This window comes from Taudactylus pleione, unplaced genomic scaffold, assembly GCF_031769625.1.
Source record: "Taudactylus pleione unplaced genomic scaffold, aTauple2 ptg000357l, whole genome shotgun sequence".
In the NCBI taxonomy this organism is placed as follows: Eukaryota; Metazoa; Chordata; class Amphibia; order Anura; family Myobatrachidae; genus Taudactylus; species Taudactylus pleione.
Genome location: NW_028284758.1, coordinates 213,307 through 235,243, shown reverse-complemented (window position 1 = coordinate 235,243; position 21,937 = coordinate 213,307). Strand labels below are relative to the sequence as shown.

Sequence of the window (21,937 nt, the reverse complement as noted above, 5' to 3'; positions counted from 1 at the left end):
TGTGACAGATGACTGTAATGACAGGTGAGTGCGGTGACAGGTGTTAGATGAGTGTTGTGACAGATGACTGTAATGACAGGTGAGTGCCGTGACAGGTGTTAGATGAGTCTTGTGACAGATGACTGTAATGACAGGTGAGTGCCGTGACAGGTGTTAGATGAGTCTTGTGACAGATGACTGTAATGACAGGTGAGTGTGGTGACAGGAGAGGATGATGACAGGTGTTAGATGAGTGGTGTGACAGATGACTGTAATGACAGGTGAGTGTGGTGACAGGTGGTAGATGAGTGTTGTGACAGATGACGGTAATGACAGGTGAGTGTGGTGACAGGAGAGGATGATGACAGGTGTTAGATGAGTGGTCTGACAGATGACTGTAATGACAGGTGAGTGCGGTGACAGGAGAGAATGATGACAGGTGTTAGATGAGTGGTGTGAGAGATGACTGTAATGACAGGTGAGTACGGTGACAGGAGAGGATGGTGACAGGTGGTAGATGAGTGGTGTGAGAGATGACTGTAATGACAGGTGAGTGCGGTGACAGGAGAGGATGATGACAGGTGTTAGATGAGTGGTGTGACAGATGACTGTAATGACAGGTGAGTGCGGTGACAGGTTTTAGATGAGTCTTGTGACAGATGACTGTAATGACAGGTGATTGCGGTGACAGGAGAGGATGATGTCAGGTGTTAGATGAGTCTTGTGACAGATGACTGTAATGACAGGTGAGTGCGGTGACAGGTTTTAGATGAGTCTTGTGACAGATGACTGTAATGACAGGTGAGTACGGTGACAGGAGAGGATGATGACAGGTGTTCGATGAGTGTTGTGGCAGATGATTGTAATGACAGGTGAGTGCGGTGACAGGAGAGGATGATGACAGGTGTTAGATGAGTGTTGTGACAGATCACTGTAATGACAGGTGAGTGCGGTGAAAGGAGAGGATGATGTCAGGTGTTAGATGAGTGGTGTGACAGATGACGGTAATGACAGGTGAGTGCGGTGACAGGAGAGGATGATGACAGGTGTTAGATGAGTGGTGTGACAGATGACTGTAATGACAGGTGAGTGCTGAACAGGAGAGGATGATGACAGGTGTTAGATGAGTGTTGTGACAGATGACTGTAATGACAGGCGAGTGCGGTGACAGGAGAGGATGATGACAGGTGTTAGATGAGTGTTGTGACAGATGAATGTAATGACAGGTGAGTGCGGTGACAGGAGAGGATAATGACAGGTGTTAGATGAGTGGTGTGACAGATGACTGTAATGACAGGAAAGGATGATGACAGGTGTTTGATGAGTGTTGTGACAGATGACTGTAATGACAGGTGAGTGCGGTGACAGGTGTTTGAGTCTTGTGACAGATGACTGTAATGACAGGTGAGTGCGGTGACAGGAGAGGATGATGACAGGTGTTAGATGAGTCTTGTGACAGATGACTGTAATGATAGGTGAGTGCGGTGACAGGAGAGGATGATGTCAGGTGTCAGATGAGTCTTGTGACAGATGACTGTAATGACAGGTGAGTGCGGTGACAGGTTTTAGATGAGTCTTGTGACAGATGACTGTAATGACAGGTGATTGCGGTGACAGGAGAGGATGATGTCAGGTGTTAGATGAGTCTTGTGACAGATGACTGTAATGACAGGTGAGTGCGGTGACAGGTTTTAGATGAGTCTTGTGACAGATGACTGTAATGACAGGTGAGTGCGGTGACAGGAGAGGATGGTGATAGGTGGTAGATGAGTGTTGTGACAGATGACTGTAATGACAGGTGAGTACGGTGACAGGAGAGGATGATGACAGGTGTTCGATGAGTGTTGTGGCAGATGATTGTAATGACAGGTGAGTGCGGTGACAGGAGAGGATGATGACAGGTGTTAGATGAGTGTTGTGACAGATCACTGTAATGACAGGTGAGTGCGGTGAAAGGAGAGGATGATGTCAGGTGTTAGATGAGTGGTGTGACAGATGACGGTAATGACAGGTGAATGCGGTGACAGGAGAGGATGATGACAGGTGTTAGATGAGTGGTGTGACAGATGACTGTAATGACAGGTGAGTGCGGTGACAGGAGAGGATGATGACAGGTGTTAGATGAGTGGTGTGACAGATGACTGTAATGACAGGTGAGTGTGGTGACAGGAGAGGATGATGACAGGTGTTAGATGAGTGTTGTGACAGATGACTGTAATGACAGGTGAGTATGATGACAGGTGTTAGATGAGTAGTGTGACAGATGACTGTGATGACAGGTGAGTGTGGTGACAGGAGAGGATGATGACAGGTGTTAGATGAGTGGTGTGACAGATGACTGTAATGACAGGTGAGTGCGGTGACAGGAGAGGATGATGACAGGTGTTAGATGAGTGTTGTGACAGATGACTGTAATGACAGGTGAGTGCGGTGACAGGAGAGGATGATGACAGGTGTTAGATGAGTGTTGTGACAGATGAATGTAATGACAGGTGAGTGCAGTGACAGGAGAGGATGATGACAGGTGTTAGATGAGTGTTGTGACAGATGACTGTAATGACAGGTGAGGGTGGTGACAGGAGAGGATAATGACAGGTGTTAGATGAGTGTTGTGACAGATGACTATTGACAGGTGAGTGCGGTGACAGGAGAGGATAATGACAGGTGTTAGATGAGTGTTGTGACAGATGACTATTGACAGGTGAGTGCGGTGACGATAGGATAATGACAGGTGTTAGATGAGTGTTGTGACAGATGACTGTAATGACAGGTGAGTGCGGTGACAGGTTTTAGATGAGTCTTGTGACAGATGACTGTAATGACAGGTGATTGCGGTGACAGGAGAGGATGATGTCAGGTGTTAGATGAGTCTTGTGACAGATGACTGTAATGACAGGAGAGGATGGTGACAGGTTTTAGATGAGTGTTGTGACAGATGACTGTAATGACAGGTGAGTGCGCTGACAGGAGAGGATGGTGACAGGTGGTAGATGAGTGGTGTGACAGATGACTGTAAAGACAGGTGAGTACAGTGACAGGAGAGGATGATGACAGGTGTTCGATGAGTGTTGTGACAGATGATTGTAATGACAGGTGAGTGCGGTGACAGGAGAGGATGATGACAGGTGTTAGATGAGTGTTGTGACAGATCACTGTAATGACAGGTGATTGTGGTGACAGGTGTTAGATGAGTCTTGTGACAGATGACTGTAATGACAGGTGAGTGTGGTGACAGGAGAGTATGATGACAGGTGTTAGATGAGTGGTGTGACAGATGACTGTAATGACAGGTGAGTGCGATGACAGGAGAGGATGATGACAGGTGTTAGATGAGTGGTGTGACAGATGACTGTAATGACAGGTGAGTATGATGACAGGTGTTAGATGAGTAGTGTGACAGATGACTGTAATGACAGGTGAGTGTGGTGACAGGAGAGGATGATGACAGGTGTTAGATGAGTGGTGTGACAGATGACTGTAATGACAGGTGAGTATGATGACAGGTGTTAGATGAGTAGTGTGACAGATGACTGTAATGACAGGTGAGTGTGGTGACAGGAGAGGATGATGACAGGTGTTAGATGAGTGGTGTGACAGATGACTGTAATGACAGGTGAGTGCCGTGACAGGTGTTAGATGAGTCTTGTGACAGATGACTGTAATGACAGTTGAGTGTGGTGACAGGAGAGGATGATGACATGTGTTAGATGAGTGGTGTGACAGATGACTGTAATGACAGGTGAGTGTGGTGACAGGTGGTAGATGAGTGTTGTGACAGATGACGGTAATGACAGGTGAGTGCGGTGACTGGTGTTAGATGAGTCTTGTGACAGATGACTGTAATTACAGGTGAGGGTGGTGACAGGAGAGGATGATGACAGGTGTTAGATGAGTGTTGTGACAGATAACTGTAATGACAGGTGAGTGCAGTGACAGGAGAGGATGATGACAGGTGTTAGATGAGTGTTGTGACAGATGACTGTAATGACAGGTGAGTGCGGTGACAGGTGTTAGATGAGTGTTGTGACAGATGACTGTAATGACAGGTGAGTGTGGTGACAGGAGAGGATGATGACAGGTGTTAGATGAGTGTTGTGACAGATAACTGTAATGACAGGTGAGTGCAGTGACAGGAGAGGATGATGACAGGTGTTAGATGAGTGTTGTGACAGATGACTGTAATGACAGGTGAGTGTGGTGACAGGAGAGGATGATGACAGGTGTTAGATGAGTGGTGTGACAGATGACTGTAATGACAGGAGAGGATGGTGACAGGAGAGGATGATGACAGGTGTTAGATGAGTGGTGTGACAGATGACTGTAATGACAGGTGAGTGCGGTGAAAGGAGAGGATGATGTCAGGTGTTAGATGAGTGGTGTGACAGATGACTGTAATGACAGGAGAGGATGGTGACAGGAGAGGATGATGACAGGTGTTAGATGAGTGGTGTGACAGATGACTGTAATGACAGGTGAGTGCGGTGACAGGTGTTAAATGAGTCTTGTGACAGATGACTGTAATGACAGGTGAGGGTGGTGACAGGAGAGGATGATGACAGGTGTTAGATGAGTGTTGTGACAGATGACTGTAATGACAGGTGAGTGCAGTGACAGGAGAGGATGATGACAGGTGTTAGATGAGTGTTGTGACAGATGACTGTAATGACAGGTGAGTGCGGTGACAGGTGTTAGATGAGTGTTGTGACAGATGACTGTAATGACAGGTGAGTGCCGTGACAGGTGTTAGATGAGTCTTGTGACAGATGACTGTATTGACAGGTGAGTGCCGTGACAGGTGTTAGATGAGTCTTGTGACAGATGACGGTAATGACAGGTGAGTGTGGTGACAGGAGAGGATGATGACAGGTGTTAGATGAGTGGTCTGACAGATGACTGTAATGACAGGTGAGTGCGGTGACAGGAGAGAATGATGAGAGGTGTTAGATGAGTGGTGTGAGAGATGACTGTAATGACAGGTGAGTACGGTGACAGGAGAGGATGATGACAGGTGTTAGATGAGTGGTGTGACAGATGACTGTAATGACAGGTGAGTGCGGTGACAGGTGTTAAATGAGTCTTGTGACAGATGACTGTAATGACAGGTGAGTGCGGTGACAGGAGAGGATGATGACAGGTGTTAGATGAGTGTTGTGACAGATGACTGTAATGACAGGTGAGTACGGTGACAGGAGAGGATGATGACAGGTGTTCGATGAGTGTTGTGACAGATGATTGTAATGACAGGAGAGGATGGTGACAGGTGGTAGATGAGTGGTGTGAGAGATGACTGTAATGACAGGTGAGTGCGGTGACAGGAGAGGATGATGACAGGTGTTAGATGAGTGGTGTGACAGATGACTGTAATGACAGGTGAGTGCGGTGACAGGAGAGGATGATGACAGGTGTTAGATGAGTGGTGTGACAGATGACTGTAATGACAGGAGAGGATGATGACAGGTGTTTGATGAGTGTTGTGACAGATGACTATTGACAGGTGAGTGCGGTGACAGGAGAGGATAATGACAGGTGTTAGATGAGTGTTGTGACAGATGACTGTAATGACAGGTGAGTGCGGTGACAGGTGTTTGAGTCTTGTGACAGATGACTGTAATGACAGGTGAGTGCGGTGACAGGAGAGGATGATGACAGGTGTTAGATGAGTCTTGTGACAGATGACTGTAATGATAGGTGAGTGCGGTGACAGGAGAGGATGATGTCAGGTGTCAGATGAGTCTTGTGACAGATGACTGTAATGACAGGTGAGTGCGGTGACAGGTTTTAGATTAGTCTTGTGACAGATGACTGTAATGACAGGTGATTGCGGTGACAGGAGAGGATGATGTCAGGTGTTAGATGAGTCTTGTGACAGATGACTGTAATGACAGGTGAGTGCGGTGACAGGTTTTAGATGAGTCTTGTGACAGATGACTGTAATGACAGGTGAGTGCGGTGACAGGAGAGGATGGTGACAGGTGGTAGATGAGTGTTGTGACAGATGACTGTAATGACAGGTGAGTACGGTGACAGGAGAGGATGATGACAGGTGTTCGATGAGTGTTGTGGCAGATGATTGTAATGACAGGTGAGTGCGGTGAGAGGAGAGGATGATGACAGGTGTTAGATGAGTGTTGTGACAGATCACTGTAATGACAGGTGAGTGCGGTGAAAGGAGAGGATGATGTCAGGTGTTAGATGAGTGGTGTGACAGATGACGGTAATGACAGGTGAGTGCGGTGACAGGAGAGGATGATGACAGGTGTTAGATGAGTGGTGTGACAGATGACTGTAATGACAGGTGAGTGCGGTGACAGGAGAGGATGATGACAGGTGTTAGATGAGTGTTGTGACAGATGACTGTAATGACAGGTGAGTGCGGTGACAGGAGAGGATGATGACAGGTGTTAGATGAGTGTTGTGACAGATGACTGTAATGACAGGTGAGTATGATGACAGGTGTTAGATGAGTAGTGTGACAGATGACTGTGATGACAGGTGAGTGTGGTGACAGGAGAGGATGATGACAGGTGTTAGATGAGTGGTGTGACAGATGACTGTAATGACAGGTGAGTGCGGTGACAGGAGAGGATGATGACAGGTGTTAGATGAGTGTTGTGACAGATGACTGTAATGACAGGTGAGTGCGGTGACAGGAGAGGATGATGACAGGTGTTAGATGAGTGTTGTGACAGATGAATGTAATGACAGGTGAGTGCAGTGACTGGAGAGGATGATGACAGGTGTTAGATGAATGTTGTGACAGATGACTGTAATGACAGGTGAGGGTGGTGACAGGAGAGGATAATGACAGGTGTTAGATGAGTGTTGTGACAGATGACTATTGACAGGTGAGTGCGGTGACAGGAGAGGATAATGACAGGTGTTAGATGAGTGTTGTGACAGATGACTATTGACAGGTGAGTGCGGTGACAGGAGAGGATAATGACAGGTGTTAGATGAGTGTTGTGACAGATGACTGTAATGACAGGTGAGTGCGGTGACAGGTGTTTGAGTCTTGTGACAGATGACTGTAATGACAGGTGAGTGCGGTGACAGGAGAGGATGATGTCAGGTGTTAGATGAGTCTTGTGACAGATGACTAATGACAGGAGAGGATGGTGACAGGTTTTAGATGAGTGTTGTGACAGATGACTGTAATGACAGGTAAGTGCGGTGACAGGAGAGGATGGTGACAGGTGGTAGATGAGTGGTGTGACAGATGACTGTAAAGACAGGTGAGTACGGTGACAGGAGAGGATGATAGGTGTTCGATGAGTGTTGTGACAGATGATTGTATTGACAGGTGAGTGCGGTGACAGGAGAGGATGATGACAGGTGTTAGATGAGTGTTGTGACAGATCACTGTAATGACAGCTGAGTGCGGTGAAAGGAGAGGATGATGTCAGGTGTTAGATGAGTGGTGTGACAGATGACGGTAATGACAGGTGAGTGCGGTGACAGGAGAGGATGATGACAGGTGTTAGATGAGTGTTGTGACAGATTACTGTAATGACAGGTGAGTGCGGAGACAGGAGAGGATGATGACAGGTGTTAGATGAGTCTTGTGACAGATGACTGTAATGACAGGTGAGTGCGGTGACAGGAGAGGATGATGTCTTGTGTTAGATGAGTCTTGTGACAGATGACTGTAATGACAGGTGAGTGCGGTGACAGGTTTTAGATGAGTCTTGTGACAGATGACTGTAATGACAGGTGATTGCGGTGACAGGAGAGGATGATGTCAGGTGTTAGATGAGTGTTGTGACAGATGACTGTAATGACAGGTGAGTGCGGTGACAGGTTTTAGATGAGTCTTGTGACAGATGACTGTAATGACAGGTGAGTGCGGTGACAGGAGAGGATGGTGACAGGTGGTAGATGAGTGTTGTGACAGATGACTGTAATGACAGGTGAGTGCGGTGACAGGTGGTAGATGAGTGTTGTGACAGATGACGGTAATGACAGGTGAGTGCGGTGACAGGTGTTAGATGAGTCTTGTGACAGATGACTGTAATGACAGGTGAGTGTGGTGACAGGAGAGGATGATGACAAGTGTTAGATGAGTGTTGTGACAGATGACTGTAATGACAGGTGAGTGCGGGGACAGGTGTTAGATGAGTGTTGTAACAGATGACTGTAATGACAGGTGAGTGCGGTGACAGGAGAGGATGATGACAGGTGTTAGATGAGTGGTGTGACAGATGACTGTAATGACAGGTGAGTGTGGTGACAGGAGAGGATGATGACAGGTGTTAGATGAGTGGTGTGACAGATGACTGTAATGACAGGTGAGTATGATGACAGGTGTTAGATGAGTAGTGTGACAGATGACTGTAATGACAGTTGAGTGTGGTGACAGGAGAGGATGATGACATGTGTTAGATGAGTGGTGTGACAGATGACTGTAATGACAGGTGAGTGCGGTGACAGGTGTTAGATGAGTCTTGTGACAGATGACTGTAATGACAGGTGAGTGTGGTGACAGGAGAGGATGATGACAAGTGTTAGATGAGTGTTGTGACAGGTGAGTGTGGTGACAGGAGAGTATGATGACAGGTGTTAGATGAGTGGTGTGACAGATGACTGTAATGACAGGTGAGTGCGATGACAGGAGAGGATGATGACAGGTGTTAGATGAGTGGTGTGACAGATGACTGTAATGACAGGTGAGTGTGGTGACAGGAGAGGATGATGACAGGTGTTAGATGAGTGGTGTGACAGATGACTGTAATGACAGGTGAGTATGATGACAGGTGTTAGATGAGTAGTGTGACAGATGACTGTAATGACAGTTGAGTGTGGTGACAGGAGAGGATGATGACAGGTGTTAGATGAGTGTTGTGACAGATGACTGTAATGACAGGTGAGTGTGGTGACAGGTGGTAGATGAGTGTTGTGACAGATGACGGTAATGACAGGTGAGTGCGGTGACAGGTGTTAGATGAGTCTTGTGACAGATGACTGTAATGACAGGTGAGTGTGGTGACAGGAGAGGATGATGACAAGTGTTAGATGAGTGTTGTGACAGATGACTGTAATGACAGGTGAGTGCGGTGACAGGTGTTAGATGAGTGTTGTAACAGATGACTGTAATGACAGGTGAGTGCGGTGACAGGTTAGATGAGTCTTGTGACAGATGACTGTCATGACAGGTGAGGGTGGTGACAGGAGAGGATGATGACAGGTGTTAGATGAGTGTTGTGACAGATAACTGTAATGACAGGTGAGTGCAGTGATAGGAGAGGATGATGACAGGTGTTAGATGAGTGTTGTGACAGATGACTGTAATGACAGGTGAGTGCGGTGACAGGTGTTAGATGAGTGTTGTGACAGATGACTGTAATGACAGGTGAGTGCGGTGACAGGTGTTAGATGAGTGTTGTGACAGATGACTGTAATGACAGGTGAGTGTGGTGACAGGAGAGGATGATGACAGGTGTTAGATGAGTGGTGTGACAGATGACTGTAATGACAGGTGGTAGATGAGTGTTGTGACAGATGACGGTAATGACAGGTGAGTGTGGTGACAGGAGAGGATGATGACAGGTGTTAGATGAGTGGTCTGACAGATGACTGTAATGACAGGTGGTAGATGAGTGTTGTGACAGATGACGGTAATGACAGGTGAGTGTGGTGACAGGAGAGGATGATGACAGGTGTTAGATGAGTGGTCTGACAGATGACTGTAATGACAGGTGAGTGCGGTGACAGGAGAGAATGATAGGTGTTAGATGAGTGGTGTGAGAGATGACTGTAATGACAGGTGAGTGCGGTGACAGGTTTTAGATGAGTCTTGTGACAGATGACTGTAATGACAGGTGAGTGCGCTGACAGGAGATAATGGTGACAGGTGGTAGATGAGTGTTGTGACAGATGACTGTAATGACAGATGATTGTAATGACAGGAGAGGATGGTGACAGGTGGTAGATGAGTGGTGTGAGAGATGACTGTAATGACAGGTGAGTGCGGTGACAGGAGAGGATGATGACAGGTGTTAGATGAGTGGTGTGACAGATGACTGTAATGACAGGTGAGTGCTGAACAGGAGAGGATGATGACAGGTGACAGATGACTGTAATGACAGGCGAGTGCGGTGACAGGAGAGGATGATGACAGGTGTTAGATGAGTGTTGTGACAGATGAATGTAATGACAGGTGAGTGCGGTGACAGGAGTGGATAATGACAGGTGTTAGATGAGTGGTGTGACAGATGACTGTAATGACAGGAGAGGATGATGACAGGTGTTTGATGAGTGTTGTGACAGATGACTATTGACAGGTGAGTGCGGTGACCGGAGAGGATAATGACAGGTGTTAGATGAGTGTTGTGACAGATGACTGTAATGACAGGTGAGTGCGGTGACAGGTGTTTGAGTCTTGTGACAGATGACTGTAATGACAGGTGAGTGCGGTGACAGGAGAGGATGATGACAGGTGTTAGATGAGTCTTGTGACAGATGACTGTAATGACAGGTGAGTGCGGTGACAGGAGAGGATGATGTCAGGTGTTAGATGAGTCTTGTGACAGATGACTGTAATGACAGGTGAGTGCTGTGACAGGTTTTAGATGAGTCTTGTGACAGATGACTGTAATGACAGGTGATTGCGGTGACAGGAGAGGATGATGTCAGGTGTTAGATGAGTCTTGTGACAGATGACTGTAATGACAGGTGAGTGCGGTGACAGGTTTTAGATGAGTCTTGTGACAGATGACTGTAATGACAGGTGAGTGCGGTGACAGGAGAGGATGGTGACAGGTGGTAGATGAGTGTTGTGACAGATGATTGTAATGACAGGTGAGTGCGGTGACAGGAGAGGATGATGACAGGTGTTAGATGAGTGCTGTGACAGATCACTGTAATGACAGGTGAGTGCGGTGAAAGGAGAGGATGATGTCAGGTGTTAGATGAGTGGTGTGACAGATGACTGTAATGACAGGTGAGTGCGGTGACAGGAGAGGATGATGACAGGTGTTAGATGAGTGTTGTGACAGATGACTGTAATGACAGGTGAGTGCGGTGACAGGAGAGGATGATGACAGGTGTTAGATGAGTGTTGTGACAGATGAATGTAATGACAGGTGAGTGCGGTGACAGGAGAGGATGATGACAGGTGTTAGATGAGTGCTGTGACAGATCACTGTAATGACAAGTGAGTGCGGTGAAAGGAGAGGATGATGTCAGGTATTAGATGAGTGGTGTGACAGATGACTGTAATGACAGGTGAGTGCGGTGACAGGAGAGGATGATGACAGGTGTTAGATGAGTGTTGTGACAGATGACTGTAATGACAGGTGAGTGCGGTGACAGGAGAGGATGATGACAGGTGTTAGATGAGTGTTGTGACAGATGAATGTAATGACAGGTGAGTGCAGTGACAGGAGAGGATGATGACAGGTGTTAGATGAGTGTTGTGACAGATGACTGTAATGACAGGTGAGGGTGGTGACAGGAGAGGATAATGACAGATGACTGTAATGACAGGAGAGGATGATGACAGGTGTTTGATGAGTGTTGTGGCAGATGACTATTGACAGGTGAGTGCGGTGACTGGAGAGGATAATGACAGGTGTTAGATGAGTCTTGTGACAGATTACTGTAATGACAGGTGAGTGCGGTGACAGGTTTTAGATGAGTCTTGTGACAGATGACTGTAATGACAGGTGATTGCGGTGACAGGAGAGGATGATGTCAGGTGTTAGATGAGTCTTGTGACAGATGACTGTAATGACAGGAGAGGATGGTGACAGGTTTTAGATGAGTGTTGTGACAGATGACTGTAATGACAGGTGAGTGCGGTGACAGGAGATGATGGTGACATGTGGTAGATGAGTGGTGTGACAGATGACTGTAAAGACAGGTGAGTACGGTGACAGGAGAGGATGATGACAGGTGTTCGATGAGTGTTGTGACAGATGATTGTATTGACAGGTGAGTGCGGTGACAGGAGAGGATGATGACAGGTGTTAGATGAGTGTTGTGACAGATCCCTGTAATGACAGCTGAGTACGGTGAAAGGAGAGGATGATGACAGGTGTTAGATGAGTGTTGTGACAGATGACTGTAATGACAGGTGAGTGCAGTGACAGGAGAGGATGATGACAGGTGTTAGATGAGTGTTGTGACAGATGACTGTAATGACAGGTGAGGGTGGTGACAGGAGAGGATAATGACAGGTGTTAGATGAGTGGTGTGACAGATGACTGTAATGACAGGTGAGTGCGGTGACAGGTGGTAGATGAGTGGTGTGACAGATGACTGTAATGACAGGTGAGTACGATGACAGGAAAGGATAATGACAGGTGTTAGATGAGTGTTGTGACATATGACTGTAATGACAGGTGAGTGTAGTGACAGGTGAGTTCGGTGACAAATGATAGGTGTGAGTTTTGACAAATGACGGGTGTGTGCGGTTTCAAGTGTCAGGTGAGTGTAGTGACAGGTGTGAGTGGTGACAAATGACATGTGTGTGCGGTGACAAATGGCGGGTGTGTGTGGTTACAGGTGTCAGGTGTGTGCGGTTACGGGTTTCAGGTGAGTGTAGTGACAGGTGTGTGCTGTGTCTGGTGACCGGTGAGTGCGGTGACAGGTGAGTGTAGTGACAGGTGTGTGTAGTGACAAATGACTGGTGTGTGCGGTTACAGGTGTCAGGTGAGTGTAGTGACAGGTGTGTGCGGTGTTAGGTGAGTGTAGTGACCGGTGTGTGCGGTGTTAGGTGAGTGTAGTGACCGGTGTGTGCAGTGACAAATGACTGGTGTGTGCGGTTACAGGTGTCAGGTGAGTGTAGTGACAGGTGTGTGCGGTGTTAGGTGAGTGTAGTTACAGGTGTGTGCGATGACAAATGACAGGTGTTTGCGGTGACAAATGACGGGTGTGTGCGGTTACAGGTGGCAGGTGTGTGCGGTGTCAGGTGAGTGTAGTGACAGGTGTGTGCGGTGACAAATGGCAGGTGTGAGTGGTGACAAATGACGGGCGTGTGTGGTTACAGTTGTCAGTTGAGTGTAGTGTCAGGTCATTTGTGTCAGGTGAGTGTAGTGACAGGTGTGTGCGGTGACAAATGACAGTTGGGAGTGGTGACATATGATGGGTGTGTGTGGTTACAGGTGTCAGGTGAGTGTAGTGTCAGGTCGTTTGTGGTGTCAGGTGAGTGTAGTGACAGGTGTGTGCGGTGACAAATGACATGTGTGAGTGGTCACAATTGATGGGTGTGTGTGGTTACAGGTGTTAGGTGAGTGTAGTGATAGGTGTGTTTGCGGTGTCAGGTGAGTGTAGTGACAGGTGTGTGCGGTGACAAATGACAGGTGTAAGTGGTGACAAATGACGGGTGTGTGCAGTTACAGGTGTCGGGTGTGTGCAGTTACAGGTGTCAGGTGAGTGTAGTGACAAGTGTGTGCGGTGACAAATGACAGGTGTCAGTGGTGACAAATGACAGGTGTGTGTGGTTACAGGTGTCAGGTGAGTGTAGTGACAGGTGTGTGCGGTGTCAGTTGAGTGTAGTGATAGGTGTGTGCGGTGTCAGGTGAGTGTAGTGATAGGTGTGTGTGGTGTAAGATGAGTGTAGTGACAGGGGTGTGAGGTGACAAATGACAGGTATGTGCGGTGTCAGGTGTGTGCGGTGTCAGGTGAGTGTAGTGTCAGGTGAGCTTAGTGACAGGGGTGTGAGGTGACAAATGACAGGTGTTTGCAGTGACAAATGACGGGTGTGTACGGTTACAGGTGTCAGGTGAGTGTAGTGACAGGTGTGTGCGGTGTCAGGTGAGTGTAGTGACAGATGCGTGCGGTGTCAGGTGAGTGTAGTTACAGGTGTTTGCAGTGACAAATGACGGGTGTGTGCGGTTACAGGTGCCAGGTGAGTGTAGTGACAGGTGTGTGCGGTGTCAGGTGAGTGTAGTGACAGGGGTGTGAGGTGACAAATGACAGGTGTTTGCAGTGACAAATGACGGGTGTGTACGGTTACAGGTGTGTGCAGTGTCAGGTGAGTGTAGTGTCAGGTGAGTGTAGTTACAGGTGTTTGCATTGACAAATGACGGGTGTGTGCGGTTACAGGTGTCAGGTGAGTGTAGTGATAGGTGTGTGTGGTGTCAGGTGAGTGTAGTGATAGGTATGTGTGTGTGGTGTAAGATGAGTGTAGTGACAGGGGTGTGAGGTGACAAATGACGTGTGTGCGGTGTCAGGTGAGTGTAGTGACAGGTGTGTGCGGTGTCAGGTGAGTGTAGTGACAGGTGTGTGTGGTGTCAGGTGAGTTTAGTGACAGGGGTGTGAGGTGACAAATGACAGGTGTTTGCAGTGACAAATGACGGGTGTGTACGGTTACAGGTGTCAGGTGAGTGTAGTGACAGGTGTGTGCGGTGTCAGTTGAGTGTAGTGACAGATGTGTGCGGTGTCAGGTGAGTGTAGTTACAGGTGTTTGCAGTGACAAATGACGGGTGTGTGCGGTTACAGGTGTCAGGTGAGTGTAGTGACAGGTGTGTGTGTGGTGTCAGGTGAGTGTAGTGACAGGTGTGTGCGGTGACAAATGACAGGTGTGAGTGGTGACAAATGACAGGTGTGAGTGGTGACAAATGACGGGTGTGCGGTTACAGGTGACAGGTGTGTGCGGTGACAAATGACAGGTGTGAGTGGTGACAAATGACAGGTGTGAGTGGTGACAAATGACAGGTGTGAGTGGTGACAAATGACGGGTGTGCGGTTACAGGTGACAGGTGTGTGCGGTGACAAATGACAGGTGTGAGTGGTGACAAATTATGGGTGTGTGCGGTTACAGGTGTCAGGTGAGTGTAGTGATAGGTGTGTGCGGTGACAAATGACAGGTGTGAGTGGTGACAAATGATGGGTGTGTGCGGTTACAGGTGTCAGGTGAGTGTAGTGACAGGTGTGTGCGGTGACAAATGACAGGTGTGAGTGGTGACAAATGACGGGTGTGTGCGGTTACAGGTGTCAGGTTAGTGTAGTGACAGGTGTGTGCGGTGACAAATGACAGGTGTGAGTGGTGACAAATGATAAGTGTGAGTGGTGACAAATGACGGGTGTGCGCGGTTACGTGTGTCAGGTGAGTGTAGTGACAGGTGTGTGCGGTGTCAGGTGAGTGTAGTGACAGGTGTGTGCAGTGACAAATGACTGGTGTATGCGGTTACAGGTGTCAGGTGAGTGTAGTGACAGGTGTGTGCGGTGTTAGGTGAGTGTAGTGACAGGTGTGTGCGGTGTCAGGTGAGTGTAGTGACAGGGGTGTGAGGTGACAAATGACAGGTGTTTGCAGTGACAAATGACGGGTGTGTACGGTTACAGGTGTCAGGTGAGTGTAGTGACAGGTGTGTGCAGTGTCAGGTGAGTGTAGTGTCAGGTGAGTGTAGTTACAGGTGTTTGCATTGACAAATGACGGGTGTGTGCAGTTACAGGTGTCAGATGAGTGTAGTGATAGGTGTGTGTGGTGTCAGGTGAGTGTAGTGATAGGTATGTGTGTGTGGTGTAAGATGAGTGTAGTGACAGGGGTGTGAGGTGACAAATGACATGTGTGTGCGGTGTCAGGTGAGTGTAGTGACAGGTGTGTGCGGTGTCAGGTGAGTGTAGTGACAGGTGTGTGCGGTGTCAGGTGAGTTTAGTGACAGGGGTGTGAGGTGACAAATGACAGGTGTGAGTTGTGACAAATGACGGGTGTGTGCGGTTACAGGTGTCAGGTGAGTGTAGTGACAGGTGTGTGCGGTGACAAATGACAGGTGTGAGTGGTGACAAATGACGGGTGTGTGTGGTTACAGGTGTCAGGTGAGTGTAGTGACAGGTGTGAGTGGTGACAAATGACGGGTGTGTGCGGTTACAGGTGTCAGGTGAGTGTAGTGACAGGTGTGTGCGGTGACAAATGACAGGTGTGAGTGGTGACAAATGACAGGTGTGAGTGGTGACAAATGACGGGTGTGTGCGGTTACGGGTGTCAGGTGAGCGTAGTGACAGGTGTGTGCGGTGTCAGGTGAGTGTAGTGACAGGTGTGTGCAGTGACAAATGACTGGTGTATGCGGTTACAGGTGTGTGCGGTGTCAGGTGAGTGTAGTTACATATGTGTGCTGTGACAAATGACAGGTTTTTACGGTGACAAATTACAGGTGTGTGTAGTGACAGGTGTGTGATGTCAGGTGAGTGTAGTGATAGGTTTGTGTGTGGTGTCAGGTGTGTGCGGTGTCAGGTGAGTGTAGTGACAGGTTTGTGTGGTGACAAATGACAGGTGTTTGCGGTGTCAGGTGTGTGTGTGGTGTCAGGTGAGTGCAGTGTCAGGTGTGTGTGTGGTGTCAGGTGTGTGTGGTGTCAGGTGAGTGCAGTGACAGGTGAATGTAGTGCCAGGTGAGTGTAGTGACAGGTGTGTGTGTGATGTCAGGTGAGTGCAGTGACAGGTGTGTGTGTGATGTCAGGTGAGTGCAGTGACAGGTGTGTGTGATGTCAGGTGAGTGTAGTGACAGGTGTGTGTGTGATGTCAGGTGTGTGTGGTGTCAGGTGTGTGTGATGTCAGGTGAGTGCAGTGACAGGTGTGTGTGATGTCAGGTGAATGTAGTGCCAGGTGAGTGTAGTGACAGGTGCGTGTGTGATGTCATGTGTGTGTGGTGTCAGGTGAGTGCAGTGACAGGTGTGTGTGATGTAGGTGAATGTAGTGCCAGGTGTGTGTGATGTCAGGTGAATGTAGTGCCAGGTGTGTGTGATGTCAGGTGAGTGTAGTGACAGGTGTGTGTGTGGTGTCAGGTGAGTGCAGTGACAGGTGTGTGTGTGATGTCAGGTGTGTGTGATGTCAGGTGTGTGTGGTGTCAGGTGTGTGTGATGTCAGGTGAATGTAGTGCCAGGTGAGTGTAGTGACAGGTGTGTGCGGTGACAAATGATGGGTATGTGCGGTTACAGGTGTCAGGTGAGTGTAGTGACAGGTGTGTGTGGTGTCAGGTGAGTGTAGTGACAGGTGTGTGCGGTGACAAATGATGGGTATGTGCGGTTACAGGTGTCAGGTGAGTGTAGTGACAGGTGTGTGCAGTGACCAATGACAGGTGTGTGCTGTATCGGGTGTGTGCGGTGACAGAACATACAATCTAAAGACCAATAAATGGTTAATCTGCACTTGGTTATATATTTAAAATATTCCTATGAAATGATGTTTTGTGGGGTACGTGTATCAGTACACAAAGGGTTAATGATCAGTTTGGAAACTCAGGTGTGGTATTTGTCTTCAGGGTGCCCATTGCGCTGCCTCTGAGGCCACATGGAAACTGCTGGTGCTGAACATACACCAGATGCGTCACTGCAGTCTAAGCCGGGGTCGTACAAAGCCGGGGTCGTACAAAGCGTGGGTCAGCGAGCACTAGTATTACAGTATGTTATAAAAGCGTTTCCACCAATGAAAACATGTTAGCGTACTGTATGTTTTATAACCTGGTGTAAATACCAGCGGGCAATTGTCCGGTGACTGAGAGGGCAGCGGCATCCCGTAGCTTTCCTGTCGCCGTCTTACCAGCTGTGGAATTGTTAGTGATTGCCCTCTATACAGCTTTCCCTGGTTACTAAGGTGCCCCTGTTCAGGTCACCAGGAGTGCAGAGAGCCCCTGGTTCCTGGTCTACACCGCGGTGCCTGTATTCCAGTGTGTGTACATGAATCCAGCGATGCAATGGTAACTAGCCTTTACATCACTACCATTTCATGGTATAACCATGGCGCATGCACAGAAACTGTAATAGCTTCGCACATGTGCACTTTAGCCTTCCCTCTTCTGGGAAAGGGGGCGGAGCTTTGCGGCACCCCCGTTCACGAAACTGTGGGGGTGTGTCCAGCACTCTTTGGGCTGCCCCCAGGCTCCCCTTACACTGAGAATAGAGGCTGTACACATGCTATGCAGAGCAGCGGTGTGTGCTTCCCCCACAGCCAGTCATCAGGAAGCTGCAACCATCCAATTCCCACTATTTGATGGAAATAGCACTTCCATAGAGGCGTAAACATCGATGGTTGTTAACCATCGGCTTCCGATGTCTGTCCCTATATCTGCCCCCCTACAGCGCAGCGTGGTCTCACCAAGGGGCAATGTTACTGCTTGGTTTTTGCTGTACTCCCACCTCAGAAGAAGCCCCTATATGTAATAACAGCTTGTAGTCAGCATCCTGCCTTTGCGGGGTGCTGACTGTCTTTGCGGGGTGCTGACTGTCTTTGCGGGGTGCTGACTGTCTTTGCGGGGTGCTGACTGTCGAAATACCAGCGTTGAAATCCCGAAGGTAAGTATTGGGCTTTAGGGAGTGTTAGGATTAGGGTGCAGGTAGGGGGAGGTTAGGGTGCGGGCAGGGGGAGATTAGGTTTAGGCACCATGGAGGGAGTGTTAGGTATAGGGTGTGGACAGGGGGAGGGTTAGGCACTAGGGGGGAGGTTAGGTTTAGGCACCGTGGAGGGAGTGTTCGGTTTAGGGTGCGGGCAGGGGCAGGGTTAGGCACTAGGGGGGAGGTTAGGTTTAGGGCGCGGGCAGGGGCAGGGTTAGGCACTAGGGGGCAGGTTAGGTTTAGGGTGCGGGCAGGGGGCAGGGTTAGGCACTAGGGGGGAGGTTAGGTTTATGCACCGTGGAAGAAGTATTAGGTTTAGGGTGCGGGCAGGGGGAGGGTTAGGCACCGTGGAGGGAGTATTAGGTTTCGGGTGTGGACAGGGGGAGGATTAGGCACTAGGGGGGAGGTTAGGTTTATGCATCGTGGAGGAAGTATTAGGTTTAGGGTGCGGGCAGGGGGCAGGGTTAGGCACTAGGGGGGAGGTTAGGTTTATGCAACGTGGAGGAAGTTTTAGGTTTAGGGTGCGGGCAGGGGGAGGGTTAGGCACCGTGGAGGGAGTGTTAGGTTTAGGCTGCGGGCAGGGGGAGGGTTAGGCACTAGGGGGGAGGTTAGGTTTAGGCACCGTGGAGGGAGTGTTCGGTTTAGGGTGTGGGCAGGGGAAGGGTTAGGCACTAGGGGGGGAGGTTAGGTTTAGGGCGCGGGCAGGGGCAGGGTTAGGCACTAGGGGGGAGGTTAGGTTTATGCACCGTGGAAGAAGTATTAGGTTTAGGGTGCGGGAAGGGGGAGGGTTAGGCACCGTGGAGGGAGTATTAGGTTTCGGGTGTGGACAGGGGGAGGATTAGGCACTAGGGGGGAGGTTAGGTTTATGCATCGTGGAGGAAGTATTAGGTTTAGGGTGCGGGCAGGGGGCAGGGTTAGGCACTAGGGGGGAGGTTAGGTTTATGAACCGTGGAGGAAGTATTAGGTTTAGGGTGCGGGCAGGGGGAGGGTTAGGCACCGTGGAGGGAGTATTAGGTTTAGGGTGCGGGCAGGGGGAGGGTTAGGCACCGTGGAGGGAGTGTTAGGTTTAGGCTGTGGACAGGGGAGGATTAGGCACTAGGGGGGAGGTTAGAGTTAGGCACCGTGGAGGGAGTGTTCAGTTTAGGGTGCGGGCAGGGGCAGGGTTAGGCACTAGGGGGGAGGTTAGGTTTAGGGTGCGGGCAGGGGCAGGGTTAGGCACTAGGGGGGAGGTTAGGTCTAGGCACCGTGGAGGAAGTATTAGGTTTAGGGTGCGGGCAGGGGGAGGGTTAGGCACCGTGGAGGGAGTGTTAGGTTTAGGCTGCGGGCAGGGGAGAGGGTTAGGCACTAGGGGGGAGGTTAGGTTTAGGCACCGTGGAGGGAGTGTTCGGTTTAGGGTGTGGGCAGGGGCAGGGTTAGGCACTAGGGGGGGAGGTTAGGTTTAGGGTGCGGGCAGGGGGAGGTTAGGGTTAGGCACCGTGGAGGGAGTGTTAGGTTAGGCTGCGGGCAGGGGGAGGTTAGGGTTAGGCACCGTGGTGGGAGTGTTAGGTTTAGGGTGCGGGCAGGGGCAGGGTTAGGCACCGTGGAGGGAGTGTTAGGTTAGGCTGCGGGCAGGGGGAGGTTAGGCACTAGGGGGGAGGTTAGGTTTATGCACCGTGGAAGAAGTATTAGGTTTAGGGTGCGGGCAGGGGGAGGGTTAGGCACCGTGGAGGGAGTATTAGGTTTCGGGTGTGGACAGGGGGAGGATTAGGCACTAGGGGGGAGGTTAGGTTTATGCATCGTGGAGGAAGTATTAGGTTTAGGGTGCGGGCAGGGGGCAGGGTTAGGCACTAGGGGGGAGGTTAGGTTTATGCACCGTGGAAGAAGTATTAGGTTTAGGGTGCGGGCAGGGGGAGGGTTAGGCACCGTGGAGGGAGTATTAGGTTTAGGGTGCGGGCAGGGGGAGGGTTAGGCACCGTGGAGGGAGTGTTAGGTTTAGGCTGTGGACAGGGGAGGATTAGGCACTAGGGGGGAGGTTAGAGTTAGGCACCGTGGAGGGAGTGTTCAGTTTAGGGTGCGGGCAGGGGCAGGGTTAGGCACTAGGGGGGAGGTTAGGTTTAGGGTGCGGGCAGGGGCAGGGTTAGGCACTAGGGGGGAGGTTAGGTCTAGGCACCGTGGAGGAAGTATTAGGTTTAGGGTGCGGGCAGGGGGAGGGTTAGGCACCGTGGAGGGAGTGTTAGGTTTAGGCTGCGGGCAGGGGAGAGGGTTAGGCACTAGGGGGGAGGTTAGGTTTAGGCACCGTGGAGGGAGTGTTCGGTTTAGGGTGTGGGCAGGGGCAGGGTTAGGCACTAGAGGGGGAGGTTAGGTTTAGGGTGCGGGCAGGGGGAGGTTAGGGTTAGGCACCGTGGAGGGAGTGTTAGGTTAGGCTGCGGGCAGGGGGAGGTTAGGGTTAGGCACCGTGGTGGGAGTGTTAGGTTTAGGGTGCGGGCAGGGGCAGGGTTAGGCACCGTGGAGGGAGTGTTAGGTTAGGCTGCGGGCAGGGGGAGGTTAGGGTTAGGCACTGGGGGGGTAGGGTAAGGATTAGGGTTAGACTTACCTCCTTTCCTTCAAGGTGTCTGGATTCTGATTGCCGGGATCTCTTACCCAGCCTGTAATAACACATACGTAATATGCGCTGGGGCCAAGACCATTTCTTTCCAAGTCTGGGTGTGGGAAATAATAAAACTACTGTGCAAGAGCCATAAACCTAGGGAAGGGGCTGTAAACACAATAATAAGCCCTGCTCATCGTGTTATCAGAGGCAATAACTCCGTACACAGGCCGGGAGGATCCTCACAATGACACGCAGGGCGCACAGTCACCCGGCGAATGATACACACACTATTCCCTGCACTTCTTCTTAAACACTGAGATTTTGGGCCTGACTCAGAGGTACACGCTAACTACACGCTAACTGCAGGCAATTCCAATATTCACGCAGCTGGACAAAGTTGGAAGTACAGCGATTGTGTCCGTGTCGCACTGCGCTTGCGTCCTGAAGGATATCACTGGAAGTCGCAGAGGATTTCTGTGCGCATTTCTGGAAGGTAACGGGGGTGTGGTTAGACAGATGTGGGCGTGTCGCAGGCGTGACAGTGACCGCGTCTAAAGACACCGTAGTGCAGACTCTGGGCGCTGCGTTCTACAGATGCACCGATACAGATTAGCGCTGCGGCCAGTGGGCGTCTCAGTAGGAAGATCATTGGTCGCGGCATTATCATACAGACGCAGCCGCGACTGCATGCTCCCTTGTGTCGGCTCCCCTGTGTCGGCTCCCCTGTGTCGGCTCCTCTTAGTGCTTTCTCATCCTCGCATCCTTCTTTCTTCTATGCAGTGTTGAACTTTTTCCTGGACAGCAGCTGCGGTTTCCCCCGGGACCGGCTGGTGGTCAGTAAGGACCGGAGGGCGGTGCGTAGCGTCCCTGGCGTGCCCATGCTGTTTGCTGCTGAGCGCCTGATGACTAGCTGCCACATGTCCATGGAGCTGGTACTGGGGGATGTGGCCATCACACAGGGTCGCTACTACTGGGAATGTTCCGTGGATCCCAGCTCCTACGTGGTCAAAGTGGGGGTGGGACAGGAGAGTAAGCTGCAGGAGCTATTCCAGATGCCTCAGGACGTGGTCAGCCCCAGGTGAGAGCCAGAGCCCGCTTCATTGTGGGTATTCGATGTGTGTGCGG

The 21,937-nt window shown here is 50.1% G+C and overlaps 1 protein-coding gene across 2 annotated transcripts in view; it reads left to right on the top strand.

Annotated features, from left to right (window-relative positions):
• Positions 1–21,937, top strand: part of TRIM46 (tripartite motif containing 46) — a 33,018-nt gene that overhangs the window by 9,385 nt on the left and 1,696 nt on the right. For both annotated transcript variants that reach the window (XM_088444363.1, XM_088444362.1), the window contains exon 5: positions 21,593–21,890. In XM_088444363.1, coding sequence (XP_088300489.1) covers positions 21,593–21,890 — 298 coding nt within the window. The remainder of the gene's footprint in view (positions 1–21,592; positions 21,891–21,937) is intronic.